Source organism: Oenanthe melanoleuca, chromosome 4 (genome assembly GCF_029582105.1).
Source record: "Oenanthe melanoleuca isolate GR-GAL-2019-014 chromosome 4, OMel1.0, whole genome shotgun sequence".
Lineage (NCBI taxonomy): Eukaryota > Metazoa > Chordata > Aves > Passeriformes > Muscicapidae > Oenanthe > Oenanthe melanoleuca.
Window position 1 is genome coordinate 54,460,646 of NC_079337.1, and position 16,847 is coordinate 54,477,492.

The following is a 16,847-nucleotide window of genomic DNA, read 5'->3' on the forward strand; positions in this document are numbered from 1 at the left end:
ATTTTATTAATTTGCTGATATGAAGAGGTTTGAAAATGAATGGCTTTGTAATTAGTGAGCTGTAAATAGTGAGTAGACTTTTTAAAATTGTGTCTTATTTTGCAAAAAATGGACTTGATTGTTAACTACAGCCCTTTATCTTCTTGTTGTAGAAAGCCTAGTTTTGTGTAAGTCTGGGATGTTTGTGTGTAGTTATGTACTTATTGCTGCAAATTTTCTATGAGGGGGTTGACTCTTTTATTACTTGTTTAGCGGTAACGTCACGTTTCTACTAACAAAAACTCCTTCAGGATTTGGGTATTTAACGGAACGTTAATTGTATAATTAAAATTATAACAGTGTTGCTCTGCAAGCATGTGAACAAGGGAATATAGCAAGCACATGAGACTATTACCAAATACTGAGCTAGGATATAAAGTTCTTGGAAGGGCTGCTGTAGAAGCCACGGTATGATTTTTGACACACTGTCCTACCAGAACTGTAACATTTTGCTAGGATAATCATTTAACTACCACATCTCAAAGGCTAAAAAGTATCAGAAGCAGTGATGTTACCGAAGCAAGGAGTATAATAAAGGAGTGGACCCTTCCCTTCCATAGCTGTGTGAGAGTCTCTCATACATCAGTTTACCATCGTTTCATTCCATCCATCCAGGAGACTACACAGAAACAGAGAGGACTATGTGGAAAGAAGTGCTGAGTTTGCAGATGGTTTGCTCTCAAAAGCTTTGAAAGACATTCAGTCTGGAGCACTGGACATAAATAAAGCAGGCATACTTTATGGCATACCTCAAAAAACTTTACTTCTCCACTTAGAAGCCTTACCAGCAGGAAAGCCTGCACCTTTTAAAAATAAAACTCGAGATTTCAATGATAGTTATTCATTTAAAGACAGTAAAGAAACTTGTGCAGTCCTACAAAAAGTAGCCTTGTGGGCAAGAGCTCAAGCAGAGCGCACAGAAAGTAAACTCAGTCTACTTGAAACCTCAGAATTAAAATTCCCAACAGCTTCCAGTTACCTCCACCAGTTAACTCTACAGAGAATGGTCACTCAGTTTAAAGAAAAAAGTGAAAATCTACAATATGAAACTTCAAGTCCTACTGTACAATTAAAAATTCCTCAGCTAAGAATAAGTTCTGTGTCCAAACCACAGTCTGATACTGCTGGTCTTCTGGATGTTATGTACCACGTTTCTAAAACCTCCTCAGTCTTAGAAGGATCAGCTCTTCAAAAATTGAAAAATATCCTCCCTAAACAGAACAAAATTGAATGTTCTGGACCTGTAACTCACTCAAGTGTTGACTCCTACTTTCTGCATGGGGACCTCTCTCCTTTGTGTCTTAATGCTAAGAATGGGACAGTAGATGGAACCTCAGAAAATACAGAAGATAGTTTGGATCGTAAAGATAATAAGCAACCAAGGAAAAAACGTGGCCGCTATCGGCAATATGACCATGAAATAATGGAAGAAGCAATTGCAATGGTAATGAGTGGGAAAATGAGTGTTTCCAAAGCACAAGGAATTTATGGGGTACCTCACAGCACTTTAGAATATAAAGTAAAAGAAAGATCTGGAACATTGAAGACTCCACCGAAGAAGAAACTCCGATTACCAGATACTGGCTTATTTAATATGACAGATTCAGGGACTGGCAGCTGCAAAAATAGTAGCAAGCCTATGTAGAATAATTGTTAGCAAATTGTTTTGTGTGTGTGTATGTATGTCTGTATACACACACTATGTGAGAAATACATATGCTCACTCTGACAGAAGACATGAAATGATCCAGTTCAAAAACCACATACATGCCTTTTGAAAAATAGTTTTATTCAGGGTTTTCACTGTGGACAGAATTATAGAGTTGCTCACTTAATTCTGATAGTGTGTATTTAATATAATCCTTGTATAAATAGGTGAAAAGATTCAGGTTTTATTTAGTAGTCACTAGCATAAAGATGTTTTGGGAAAACAAGTATTTGTCATGTGAAGCATAATTTTTAATTGGTGACGAACCACTTTACCCATTCAATTATCCATCTTAATATGGAAATACACAATCAAGGGTTAGCAGACTTTTATAGTTCACAGAATACTTGCAATAAATTGTAAGTAACTCAGATTATACACAGCAAGGGATTTAAAAAAAAAAAAAAAAAGATAGTTCCTCACAAGGAAGTGGATTTGTGAAGTATTAGTAGGATATAGTACATTCTGTGAAAGAAAAAAGTTCGTTATTTAATTATCCAATACAAGTAAGAAAAACATGTCATTACAAAAATGTGTGTTTAGCAGGCATAAACTGCATTTTTTATCATTTTAAGAAAATTTTGTTGTTGGTTTAGAAAGAAATTGGTGTTTACAAAGTGTACACTTATGAAATCTGAGAAATTACTGTAGTTATAGAATTATTAAATATGAAATAAGATGGAATACTAAGAGCATAAAATAATTTAACATAATTTTTTTTTTAGTTTGACAGTTAAGGTAACTTGTAAGGTTTAAAAAGAAAGTTGGAATGCAACTTAGAGCATGTTCATAATGTGCACAGAATGAGCTTGAGAATGGTTTGGGTTTGTTTGTTTTTTTGTTTAAACGTGCTGGTTAGTTGATGTTATGACTACTTAAAATTTATTTAAGGATTGTGTCACACTCCTATTGAAAAACCTCACTGTAACTGTAATGTATTTTGCTGCTGTGACATTTCAAAACATTTTCAGTTTATCAAAATGAATACCAAGTTACATTATCATCTTGCTAATAACCAAATTTGCAGTTCAGGGTCTTGATAGAAATACAAATATGAAACAGTGAAGCTGTTTTGAACTTTCAGTAATATAAAATCTTTATAAATTTGGTAGTTAGAAGTTAGGCAGTTCATTATAAATACATAACTTTTAATAGAATTTAAGGGAGACCAATTACCTTCATATTGCAGTTTTTTACATGAATTTCAAAGTATTCACTTTGGACTTTTTATCCCACTTAATTTTTTTTTGTAATATCAAAAGTATATGTCTACATATGAATGGGGGCTTGCTTCATACATTCACTACTGAACATCAATGCCCTTTTCCTCTCAACATGTAATTTTTTCTATATGTATCTAATTTGGCATTAGATTCTCCAACTCTTATACACATGATGGACATGCAAACATTTTTTCTCCACTTAAATTTGCATGTGTATGGGTTAATTATAGAAATTAAATGGGACATTAGATACATATGGGCCACATCATGTAAGTTCATTTATAGATAAACTTGCCATTAAATTCAGTGGAGAGCATACTGCAATACTGGTGACAAAATCTAGCCCATCTCTATTAACACTACTAAAAAATGACAACTGCCACTTTAAAACAGAATAATCCTTTGAAACTGCACAACCAGTATCTCAGTTCTTTGGTCTCTCAGATCTATACTGAATCTTCTTCAGTCATTAAGGTTTACTTGCATATTCCAGAATGAATCTCTCAGGCACATGATGATTCTTGGGGTGTCCTGTGCAGGGTCAGGAGTCGGACTCAGTGATCCTGGTGGGTCCCTTCCAACTCAGCTTAATCTGTGATTCTATGATTTTAAGCAGAACTGTACCTGATAAGGAGTTGCAGAACAGCAGATGTCAGGGTCATCTTTAGTTTTAAAAGAATTAAGCCATATTTTGTGAGGGCCAGAAGGATTAATTTGTGAATATATCCCCACTGAAAAAATGCAGCTAAAAAACCTTAAAAGTTTCAACATCTGTATTTATACAGTTTTACTTGCAAAAATCTGGGGCTTCAATACATTGCCTAATATTTGTACCATACTGATGTTTTCTACTCCTCAGACATTGTTAGAAATTTGAGTCAGAACTTTATATTGAAGGCAAGTGACAGCACTCTTTTTATATAATTTAAAAGATGACCTGACCAAAAATTTAACAGGATTCATAAAATCAGGGATCATTTTACTATTGACTTAACAGTACTCAGTAGTTTTGTATGTAATATTATAATTAATTTTCAACATTTTAGTACTTGTATTTATTTTTTGGTCAGAAATAGTAATTAAAATATTTTTTGATAGTTTATAGATGATACTCAACCTGTAAGTGTTTAAAGAACAGAATTATTTGTTTCTAATTATTAGGCTAATGTTTAATTACACAACTAAGGAAAGGCAGGGAAATGTGTAAATTCTCCTCCCCCAACCCCTATGTATTTCATTATTGTCATTTAAATTATACATTTTGAACTATTTTATAAATTCAGTTACCAGTCACTACTTAGTAATTGACAATTTCTGAAAATTCCTGTTTCAGCAGAATTTTAAATGAAGGCGAAAGCAAGCCCTACATGCTTTCTACTTATTTGAATGTTTCTCAAGTATTTTATATTAAAAAACAGTGCCTCTGTTTTTAGAACTACTGCTCAGTAAAGTTGTTTAAACCATTTCTGGTAGCTAATGACAATTTTATATTAAATTGTATATTAACTTTAGTGAGACTGATTTTTTTAGTTGTTTACAGTACAAATACTTGTATTTGTTTTTTAATTGCAGTATTTCCATTGTCGCAGTAATTTAGTAAAACTCTGTGGCTGCCTTGATTTTTGACAGATTTTTGTTAACAACTGATTTTTAGGCAATTAGTTATATTTATGCATAAATCAATTGCACTATAATTCATGAATTATTTATTACAATATTTTCTAATGAATTCATGTATTTGTCTTGTGTTGTAAATGTACTGTAATTCTGTTTCTTCTTTGTGTTGTTATATTCCTAAATCTGATTGTATGAATTTAATTGTTTAGTTAACGTGTTTCTACGTTGTAATTTGTAGTAAAGCACTTCAATGCTTTTGCACATAAATTTACAACACTGATGTGTGATTGATTTGCTCATTCAGTAAAAAAAAAAAAAGAAAGAAACAAAAACCTGTACACTGACTTATTTGACTTATTCCTGAGGCACAAGTTGATTAGCAGTGGCATAAGACCAAGAACTGTACAAATTAAGATCATAATGACTAATTTGCTGTGAGAATTTGATCAGAAATAGTAGCTTTAAGGAAGGACAGTTTCTTTTCTCAGAATTTATTAATTACTAATGAGAAGAAAATCAGAAAATTAATTTTCTAACACCTCCTTCAGTTAGCAGCTAAAAATTATAAATAGGATATAGCTTTTTTGAGGAACTTATTTACTTAATAAAGTCAGAAAACAAACATTTCTGTAAGCTAGATTTATATTTCTATAGTAGTTCCATGCTGTTTGTATGAGTATTTGAAACTATGTTCTGTTCCAGTTTTGTTCCTGTTCCCAGTCTGTAAAGATCTTGCTGGAGTGATCTGTCTTCTCTCTGGCTGAGATGACAAGGGAAGGAAGGACCTCTTTTGGGAGTCCTCTGATAGAGCTCTTCCCTGATAGTTTTTGTGGAGGAGGCAAAGTTTTACCTCTTTATATGTAAATTAATACACTGAGAGTCTGGTAATTAACCTTATCACATTGCTGCCTTTGTGCCATTTTTGGACTCTAGTCAATCCCCACTCCATGTTACTAACTGCCCCTATCTGTCAGAAGGGAAACATCATTCCTTGCTTAACCTTTGTCTTGAGCAAAACAAAAGGTACCAGGGCAGCAGTGCATATTGATCTTCTCACCTCTCCACACCCCAGTTTCCTGCCCACTCTCTCCAGCCATCTTTTTGTGTGTAGTTTGGAGGAAGTGTGCAGTTTGTCAAAGTGATAGGTCTTCCTTCTATGAAATTATTGCTTAAGTCTTTTATCCTGAGGATAGTCTAAACTACAGTGTGACAACATAAATGTAAAGAGATATAGGAAGGTATTACAGGAAACTGAAGTATAATTCCATACTTGTATTGAAAAGCTACTAAAAATTAGTATGTTTAAATATATTAACATCTCTACAGGGAGAGACACTTCAAAGGGAATGTGTTGCTTTAATGCTTTGTTTGTGTAATAAGCTCTGCTCCCAAACGGTGGCTGAGTAAGGGCTCAGTGTGTTTTTACAAACTCAGAGGATCGTTTGGACTGTGGAACTGTTGCATAGAATAGATGAAAGTTGTCTGTTGTCTGTCAGCTTTAGAAACTAACTCACGTTAAGGGGAAGCAAGCTATAGGTGTCACACAAGGGTGGACCAGGAAAGAAATTGTTTTAGAAGAATGTCCATTATGTCTGTGATAATCAGAATATTGCTTGTACACCAAATACATCTCCACACAGCAAATTCAAAACAGTTTTGAGGTCTGTGGACGATTTGGTCACTCACTTTGAGAGGGTTGTAAGGCTCCAGAAGTTTCTTCCACCAATGAACAGACTTTAAATAGCAGTTATGGATGCAGGTCCTCTATATATAAAGCTCTCCAGTGAAACTATAGAAACACATTGTAAGTCTAGACAGATAGAAAGGTATCTGTTTAGAAATTCAGTCTAAAAAAGACTCTGCTATAGCTATCTTTTTAACAAATTACAAAAAAAACAAATTGACTCTGGTTTACAAACAATATGGGAAATTAAAGCCTAATGGCATGTTGACTTTTTTTTTTTTTTTTTTTTTTTTAAATCTGGCCTTTCAAAACATTAATTAAAATTGTGGTGGGGAGGGCAATTACCTTTTTTCCTTAACTGTGTTATTAGAATAAGCTTTGTTTTTGCAAGTGTAGTGATTTTGATACCTTGTGACTCCTGAATTTGATGGAGTAACAGTCAGGCTTTTCTCAGTGTAGTGGCATTTCAAAAAGAGTCCAATCCTGACACTGACATTCCCTTGAATAATGCAGGTTTTACTCTAGATTGCAAGTGCAAAGAGGTTTGCTTTTTTTTCTTTTTAAGACATAATAGTTTCAGATTAAATATAATCACAACTTCAACTAATACCATCACAATTGTATTACGCCTTTATGAGTTAGTATTATCTAGACGCCTGATTTTGAATGTATACCATTTCATACTGAATATTACAGGGGAAGGAAAAAAATCATGAACAATTTTGCACAGTTGGCTGGTTTTAAGCTCTAAACTTTTAAATCTCTCTAGGACAATAAAAATACAAGCTTGCATGTAATAACTTCCAGTAAGAAACTTGAAGCTAAAAGTTACTATTGATGCTTATAATTTTGGGTATGACTTAATGAGTTAATATGTCGCTATATTTAAATACAGCACATTAGGTTTTGATCCATACAGTTGAAAAATAAATCAAAATGAAAATTTTTGAAGTATAGAAATGCAAAAAAAAATTACAGGGGATAATATTAAGGGAAAAAAGTTAGTGTCATGTTCAGAGTTTGGTGATATGTTTAAACTATACATACTTTTCTAAAACAGAATTCTTCCAACATTTTCTGCTCATACAATTGGTTTCAATGAAACATTCGAACTAGTTGTTAACTATCTGTTGATAGTTGCTATCCAGCATAAGGATTTTGTATTTAATTGAAGAAATACCTGTATTAATTTCTACCATGGAAAATTTTCAGCTTTTCAGTATAAATGATTGATTAGGTAAGTAGTGACATTAGTTTTAATAATTTATAAGAAATTTATTAAATAGTTAAAGTAGTATTTTATAAGGCTATTTTTTAGCTAATACATTTGAGAACAACTGCTCAGCATCCTTAGATATAGACCTACCCTATTTAAAGGACAATTAAAGGATATTAACTTTATCTCGGAAATTACTTATTCCAGTGGTGATTATCTCTTTTTCTGTTTAAGGAATCTGTGTGTGTGCACACACGTGAGTGTTTAATACATTGCAATAAAGAGTTTGTGATGCACCACTGCAATTTTTTTAAAAACTGAAAGGGAAAAATTTACCTGCAAAGAGCACTAGGCTATTTTTTCCATTTTCTGTTGGCTTGTTAAGTGTTCTTTAAAAATAAATGTAGAAATAAATATGTCTTTAGAAATATCTTTAAGTGTATCCTGAAGAGCACTCAATACAGTTGAGTATTTAAATATCTAAGAGCGGGATTCAGGAGAGATGGATCCATTCTTTCCTCTGCCACAACCTTGAACCTCAGTCATTTACCTTCTCTGTGCCCCAGTTAGTGAAATGGGAGTAACACCAAGTTTGCTGGGTTCTTGGTGAGGTTTTCTTTTATTAATAGTTAAGATAGTTTGAAATACCAGAAAATTAACATTGTTGTAATTACAGTTAGGTTCAGTAAGTTGTATTTCAAATTACTCTCTTTGCCTTTAATTTCATCATTATTTTTCTTAATGGTAGTTTAGTGCTATTGCTGATAAAATGCACATACATTGCAAGCATGATTGAATACTGCAACTAGAACAGAACTGTTTTGTAAACATCAGGTTTTTAGGCTTGAGTTTAACCATTATAACAAACATTAGATGTGGTGTTTTACTGTAATTTATATTTTGTTTTGATTTGTTTTCATTTTCAGTTCAAGCTCAACAGCTGATGCAAATTCAGAGGAAACAGCTAATTTGGAAAAAGGAAAATCAACATTAAACAAAGTTTTGGAGTCTTTTTGTTCATATCACTGGCAACAGACTTTGGCTATGTTAAAATTCCTAATACAGGATGAAAATGTTCCTATAGCTTGCAGTTGCAAGCAAACACATTTGGTCCACTCTGAAACTCCCCTTACTGAAGAGGATGCTGATGTTCCATTTTGCAGTTGCAATGGACAAATGCTGACAAAAAGGTGCTGTTTACAAAATCAAAGGCCAAACACTTGTTTTCCACCTCTGTCTGTTTGTATTAAAGATTTCGATTCTTTGTCATGCCAAGCTGTAGCAATTGGATGTATTAAGACAATGGTGAACAAAGCATGTAGTTCTCCTAAGTATTGTGCTGAGCAATTGCAAAATTATAACAGGCATTCTGTGAAAGCAGCAGCATGTACATATTCAGCTAAGGACTGTGACCTCTTAAGCAGCATTAAAAGTTCAAACAGATCCCGCAGCCCATCACCACCTCCACTGTCACCTGTACACAGTAAAGAATTTGAATTGTCAGAAGGAATGGTTATGGATTTTCCAACTTTAGACAACAACAAGCTTGAAATATCCATCAACCAGCCTCCATCCCTCTTGCCTGCTGAAGGAAGCAAGGGAGAATTTGAGCATGAGGGTGAAACATGCAAAGGAAAAGAGATTGACTATTCAGATGGAGCACTGGTATCAGCAGACCAAGAAAGCAGTGATAGTTATACGAACTCTGAGAAAGGTGAACATTCTGCCATTTTTCAAGATTTAATGGACCGCATTAATGAGAAGTTGAAATCAATAGACACTACAGATCTAGCAACAAATCTTGTAAAACTTTCTAGCAGTGACAGGGCGCCAGAAAATGATGTCAAATTAGGAGACTTCATAACTTCTCTTTTGCATAATGCTAAGGCAAGTGATTACAGCTTTATGGAATTACTTCGCCAACATGATAAACAAGTGGAAAATAAAATTATCCAAACAAGATTTCGCAAGCGTCAGGAAACTTTATTTGCAACATATAATTCTCCTGATTCACCAGTCATTCGTCGACAGTCTTTGCAAATCAAGAGGGAGCTTGCAAGCCTTGATGAAACTCTTGTAAGAAAAAAATCAATTTGTGAGAGAAATACAAAGAAAGCTACAAAAAAATTTGATAAAATACATCCAACTAAAAGACATAGTTTTACTGTGATAGAAGATGAGACTTTGCAACATCTTGAAAGTAATCCATGCATGAATTGCCAAACCAAACCAATGGGCTTTCCAGTACACCAAACAGAGTCTTTCAAACTACCTCTTACTAATTTTCAGACGAGTTCCAGCTTTTTAGTTCTTTCAGAAAACAGTGCTATTGCAGCCAGCCAAGCAAAACTCCCAAATACGGAAGGAGATTGTGCAACCTTTAAAGAGACTGGTCAGATTCCTCTGAAGGATGAGAGCAATGAAATCTTGGGAAGAAGTAAACGTACCATTGTGCCTCCTGGATGGTACTCTGTGTATGTAACAAATAATATCATGTTTAGAAAGTCATCCAGTGCAAAAAAGTCTTTGAGAAGTTTGGAAAAAATGAAAATAAATAAAAAGGTTCATGCTGAAAGATGCAGTGACATAAATATAAGCAAAATTATGAGAGATGCAAATCTACAAGTTGTTGTGGAGCGTTTAGAAGATACAATAAACTTAGCCAGAAAGACTAGCAACTCATTCTTGGATAGTTACAAAATAAGCCAAAAATTAAATGATAATGCTTATGAACAGGTTATGAACCCAGCTACTAGAAGGGGCTTACCTTTCACTCTGAGTGAAACAGGATGCACAGGACAAAGCTTCCTTCCACATTCATATGTGCCAAGCAGCAGTAAAATCAAGGCAATTTGTGTTGCATCAAACACACAAGAAACTGTTATAGATCAAGAAATTAATGACAGCCTGTTGAAATCTCTGACCTTTAATTCAAGCAGTTCAACTTCCAGTAATGGGGACTTGCATGTAACATCTGAAGCTGGGGAGATCTCATCTCCCTTAAACTACTCTAGTCCTATTAAGCTTATGTTTGTCTCAGAAGTTAGTAGTCACGAAGGAGTCAAATATACTCTGACATCTGCAGCTGCATCTTCTAAGGGAAGCACAGATCTTTGTTTGTTTCAAGGGCACACAAATACTTTGTTAGATAAACGGGCCACAGGTGACCTTTCTCATGCAGTCTGTGTCAAGAGTTGTGATTGCACTGAAAATGATGCTAAGGAGGGGTCAAGCTGCATTTACGCGGAAGCAGCTACAGGCTCTTGTCCGGTTGGTCAAATTAATATAAATGACTCAAAAAAAAAAGATGAAGTTGTGGAGAAATCAAGTAGTAGCAGTGAATTAGTTTTCAAAAGAAAACCTGGTAGACCAAAGAAAATAGGTCCTCAAGTAGTCAAGCAGGTTAAAAGACCTATTGGACGGCCTCCTAAACCAAAAGTAGACGTGAGTGGAAGCACAAAACCTAGACCTGAACTTAGCTGTGGTGCTAAAAGCACCAAGTCTGATGCAGCAGCAATAGAAGAAGTTAACATTAACAAAAATATTACTGTGACAGTTGTTTTTGGAAGGTCAAGAAGAACTAAGAGACATGTTTCTGAAGGTAATCTAAATCTAATCAGCATTCTGCCCACACAACATGTTGATGTTAATTTTGCCAATGATCCTAGCAAAGCAAGGCATAATGCAGAAACTGGAAATGCTTTGACTGAAATGGTAAAAGCCTTCCAGAATCCTTCTGCTGAAGGGGAGGTCTCTGGTTATGACTATGTCAGGCCTATCAAGAGTAATCTGGCATCACCACATCCTTGCAGCAATGTTATACGGCAGATGAAGAAACCATTAACCACCGTTCGAAAACCTGGCAGGCCAGCAAAAGTAAAAATTTCTGGCATATCAGTGACTGTCAGTAGACTTTCACCTCAGGAAAGAAAAGTGAGCATCAGTAACAGTTTGCCTCCTTTACAACCACAGAATGTGTTAGAAAAAAACATACCACAGGAAAGAAAAAATCAACTGTGCAATAATATGGATCAAGTAAAGAACATGCAGAAAGATTCTAGAGAGGATGGATCACTCAGTGTTACTACAACAGTGTCAAGGAAACGTGAAATTCCATCGAGACACTCTGCTAGAGACAGAAAACCTTCACTGCATTTTTTGCATTCCTTAGCATCTTCTAGTGCATTTACTTGTAGAAGTGCCTTACTACATAAATCTTACAAACTCCATTTGAAAAAAGCTAAAGAGCGAAAGGAAAAACTTACGCAATCAAATCAGAGCACAGCATCCAAAGATACCTCAGAACTGAGAAATTCAGGAAATGCTAAAAAGGATCTTAAGGATGGTGAATTGGGGCCCATTAATGAAGTATCATCAGATCCCATTTTTTCATCAAATCCCTCTCTCAGGTGGTGGCCTACTTCCACTTCAAGTGACACCTTGTTGGAAGAACTGAACAATAGATTTGAACAGATGACTAATACCTGGTTGAGAGTGGGGGGAAGTGACTTTGACAAACGTGTATGTCAAAAAAGGGATCTCATTGAACAAGACTGTAATACTGAAATGTCAGACTCTTTAGACTCCTGCCTTGTAGAACTTGAAACATCACCTGTAAAAATGCTTTTCCAGAAAAAGTGTAGTATGAATGAACTCTGCACCTGGTTTATGCAAACTACAGAAACACAGTCTCTCTCTCTTGTGAGAAAGGCAAATGCTCGCAATCCCTTAGAAGTAGCTAGTACTAGAGAGATAAAGATGGAAACTAAACAATCTGATCCTAGTACTTGCCCTTTCAGAAAGCACTTTAAAAAGTTTGCACTATCCTCCCCTTCAAAACCAGCAGGGAAATTGCAAATATTACATAACATGGTGAGGTCTCCAGTCTTAAGCATGAAAAGTAATTTCACTTTAGCCAGATTAAAAAGAAATGAATTTAAGAAGTTGCAGCGTGATAGGTGGGGGCAAACAAAAAAGCTCTATAATCAGGCTCCTGGAGGCTGGAAATCAAAAAAGAAAAATCTGCAGTTATTTTGCCAAAGCCAATTGTTTAAAAGTACAAGTGGGGAAGCCAATGATGAAACACCCAAGCTCCAGGAGAAAAATACAGTAGAAATCCAGCCCACTCAGACTTTGGTAGATTCTCAAAAGAGCCCATTGCCAAATGAAAATGAAGCGAGAGATGCATTTGTTCAACAGATGATGGGATCTTCTGACTTTAACCCACATCCTGGTTTAGCAAATATACTTAAGTCACATTCAGAGGCAAATGGAACAATTCGTTGCCAGCAAAATGTTAGAAAAGAACAAAGCCAAGATAAACTGTTTCAAAATACTTGGAAAGCCAAAACCTTTAAAGACTGTAGGATATTTCTGAGAAAAATCAACCATCTTGAGCAGCACAATTCATTTAAGTTAAATAGTGTGATTTATTCTCCTGAAGCTGTTGACAGTAAAAGCACTCAGGCATATATGGAAGAAAAAAGACATCCTCTTTTAAGGTCCCATTCTACTAAACAAAATACATTAAAGAAACAAGAAAACGAAGTGGAAACATCTAAAGGTTCTAATTCTTCTAAAGTGACTGAAAAGCTGGATGGCCAGTTTCACAGCAGAAAATTAAGTAGTAGTGTAAACCAGGACGATAATCCTGCTGGTAGTTCTGAAGGTCTTACTAGAATAAATAAAAGAAAAAGTCCACAATGGGAGACCACTGATACAAATTTAAGAAAAAGGCATAAGAGACAATCATGCAGTAGTGGACAAATGGCACCTTATTACCCAAAGTACCAAGTAGGTAAGTTCCTGTTCCCCACTTCATCTTAAAATTGAAACCCTAAAGAATTGGAGAAGTCAAACAACTAAGCACCTTTTTTTTTAATTGCATGTTACTCATTTTAATTTCAGAAAAGTCATGAAATTAAACATTGCATAACATCAGAATAATTCAGAAAGTGCAATTCTAAAATATGTATAATGTTTTGCACCATTCTTTCAGCTCTGATAAGCTAACCAATATAGTTCAGACAGACAAGAAGTCAAGTTCTGACATTCTGAAGTCAGTCACATCTGACTTTTGAATTCAAAAGGAACATAATTTCATTCCATTGTGTAGTTTCTCATAGTGTGAGGACGGGTAAGCTATAAAATGAAGCATAAATTCAGTGCATTAACATATAGCTGGTTTTAAAAAACTGTCACTGAACGATTTCTGTTACAAATCTGTAGTAATTTTGTTATTTTATGTTAAAAGATAGTATTTTGTACTTCTGAACATTTTTCAGTCAGAGACTCATTTTGGTAGCCTTTCCATGAAATCTGCTGACTCTGAAGGGTTTGCACATTGAATCCTTACACAATAATTTAAAATGCACAATTATTTTTGACATACAGTTACTATGCTAACTACTTTGGCTTGGAATCTTTTTAGACTAGTGTGAAATTAAATAATTTTTTAAAGATAGGTATTTATAAATACATTGTAATACAACTGTGATCTCAGGCATTATATTACTTAGAAAGAGGGCACATTTGTGTAATTATTTCCTCTGTTGGGTGAAGAGATCTCCTTAAACAGAAGTCTCAACACATTTCAACAAAATTACTAAGGTGTGAAATCCTCACCAAGTAAAATATAACTCCAGCAATGTGATTTAAATGAATGCCTTTGTAGAAACAATATTGTATTAGTTAATCTGATATATTGCCCAAATAAAGAAACCTTATTCAAAATATCACAGCAAAATCTTAGGTCCTCCTTTGTATTCTATATTGCAGAAAAGGATCTCTGATAATAAATGGAAAGGTTAATTTAAATTGTAATATAAACAACATAATGCCTCTTGTATGCTTTCTTTCTTTTGTACTTCGTGTGATATATAGAATTCTTCATATTAAGCTCATTCAGTATAACCTTGCTTTTTCCTAAGCACTCTGTAGACTACTCTTTTCTATTTTAATTCATCGATCTGGAGCCAAGCTCAACATAAATAACGTGTTTTTGAGAAGTTCAAGCTTTGACACAAAATTGCTGTTAAAAAAATAACTAGAAAAGGAAAGGATAGCATATATCCATTTCTATATTGCAAATGAGGAAAGAGCTCTCTCATACTTGTAACTCACTGAGAAAATGTTAACATTCCAATTATATTTATCTGCAAATGTGGTTTTTTTCCTATGATAATGCAAGATCTATTACTATGATATGGTCTCACGTTAGTTTTAATTGGGATTCAACTTTATCTACCTGATAACTTTCATCCTTTAGTTTTGGATCTTCAGGAAATCTGATAACTATTTTGGTATTTTACATTCCTTCATTTACAGTTTTTGTTACTTTCCCTTTTACTCATGGTTTCTCATGTCAATCATTGTCTTTACAAAGACTATGATAGGAAGTTCATTGATAAAGGAAATGTTAAAAGACAAAGAATGATGATTCTGGAATTGTCTGCACACTTGTAACCCCAGATGTTTCTTAGGGGTGCTATTGCACTATCAGAGGATTTTCTGATATTGGAAGGATGTCTTGTTTTGCTGTGTTGATTCAACATTGTGTACTCCCTGCACCAGCCAAGGAAATCATACAAACATTTTTAGTCTAATATAACTGCTCCCTAAAAAGAAGCAACATGATTTCTAGCTGTGCATGCATGTGATTTCAAACATAATTCCTGCATCTGGAAGTTTAATGCACATGAAAACATCATGTTTTGTTCATATGTTCTTTGGATTGTATTTTTGTTTATGTGGTATCATAAATTATATCATTGTTCTGTTGTCATGCTTGAAATGTTGTTATAGATACATTTGTGGTCAGTATTTGAAGTTTTTCTTCAACTTTTGCGGATCTTGCTTGGGGTCTTACCAAATGTTCTTGAAAGAGAGAGATGTTGTGTTTTATTGTGAAACATTGTGGTAGGTGGGCAGAACGTTGTTACCAAATTTTTATGTACACTTGATTTTCATTAGCATGTGCAAGCAGGAATAAACAATTGAATTCTTACTGCTCAAGGTAGTGTCCAGCAACCAGAACTAGCCATGGACTCATTGCAGCAACAGAAAAGAGTTAATTGCTTTTTCTCATTGCATGTTGTATTCAAGATAAGGTGGCTGGTAGATACATGGGTGCATTTGATGTTTGTTGCTATTTCTGAGCTGTTGCTTCCACAATGCATTTGATGTGTTGAGTAACAGCTCCCTTTTACTCTAAATCCATCTTTTGGCAATTTCAATTTCTTTAGCAAAGCTGAAACGCTATTATTCTCCACTGTGTGAAGAAAATTACATAAGCGTGTTTTTAGGAAAGCATTTGTTTTCTTTTCACAAGGGTAGTTTACTTGTAACACTGAAGGTCACATTCATATGGTTTGGACTTGGGCAAAAGGTTTCAAAAGAGCCAAGCTAAAATACAAAATCTATTAATCCCATTATAAAACCAGGACATGTAAAATACTCCATTTTATGATCTTACAATGTACTGAAGATTTTAAAAACCTGCTTCAGAGGTGTGGACTTCATATAGATGGAAAAGAAACTGTGAACCTTCTACAGCAGCAGGCAGAGCTGACATCACAGACCTGTGGATTTGCCCTTCATATCAGTTTGCATGCAAAAGCTTTTAAAAATGAAATTCTGTCATTTAAAGTTAGAATATTTTAATCTAATGTGAACTTTTTAATTTTAACCGTTACATTTTGGATTTTCTTCAAGTAGTCTGGAGTTTTAGATCTATTGGATTTGTTGACAGAGAATATGACTTTTCAATTTTAATTTTTTATGATGTTTGAATGTGGTTTTTAAATTCTACCTTAATGAAATCAAGTTAGTGCAGTACTTGAAAACTATGAAAATTTGGAGTTGTAAGTCTAATTGGTCTCTTCAGTGTGCACATAAAATAACTTCCGTATTTATATTACAGACAAACATTTTCTTAAACTTAACTTCCATTACTATAAGTTTGCTAAAAATTGAAAGAGAAAAATCTGTGAATTCTTTTTTGCACATCTGTGTTAGTATGGCTTTAGTATTCTAGTATTGCTGCTTGTTTCATGGTAGTGCAATCCAGTAATAATAATATTACAAATGGGAACCCCTTTCCCTGCTACTGTGAATGACCTAGTGACAAACAAGATTGGTTTTAGCAAGTTGTTCAGCTTTCATGAAGGACCACATTCTACACCCCTAATGAGTGACAAGTTAAAAATATTAGCTTAGGAAAAGTGCAGAGGAGACATACTGTAACAGTTATTAAATCCCTGTACTTTAAGAAGGCTCTTTTCATCAGAGGGTTACCTGGCTCTAAAATAAGTTTCACCTGTGATGCAGAGCAAGCAGATAGAAATTTTCATACCTGTAGTT

The 16,847-nt window shown here is 34.4% G+C and overlaps 1 protein-coding gene across 7 annotated transcripts in view; it reads left to right on the plus strand.

Annotated features, from left to right (window-relative positions):
• Positions 1–16,847, plus strand: part of LCORL (ligand dependent nuclear receptor corepressor like) — an 81,158-nt gene that overhangs the window by 50,801 nt on the left and 13,510 nt on the right. For 2 of the 7 annotated variants that reach the window (XM_056490983.1, XM_056490984.1), the window contains exon 7: positions 8,414–13,284. The exons of 2 other annotated variants lie outside the window; for them this stretch is intronic. In XM_056490983.1, coding sequence (XP_056346958.1) covers positions 8,414–13,284 — 4,871 coding nt within the window. Of the gene's footprint in view, positions 1–654; positions 4,926–8,413; positions 13,285–16,847 lie in introns of those variants that run through there. 3 more of the 7 variants (XM_056490987.1, XM_056490985.1, XM_056490990.1) reach the window with 3 other exon arrangements.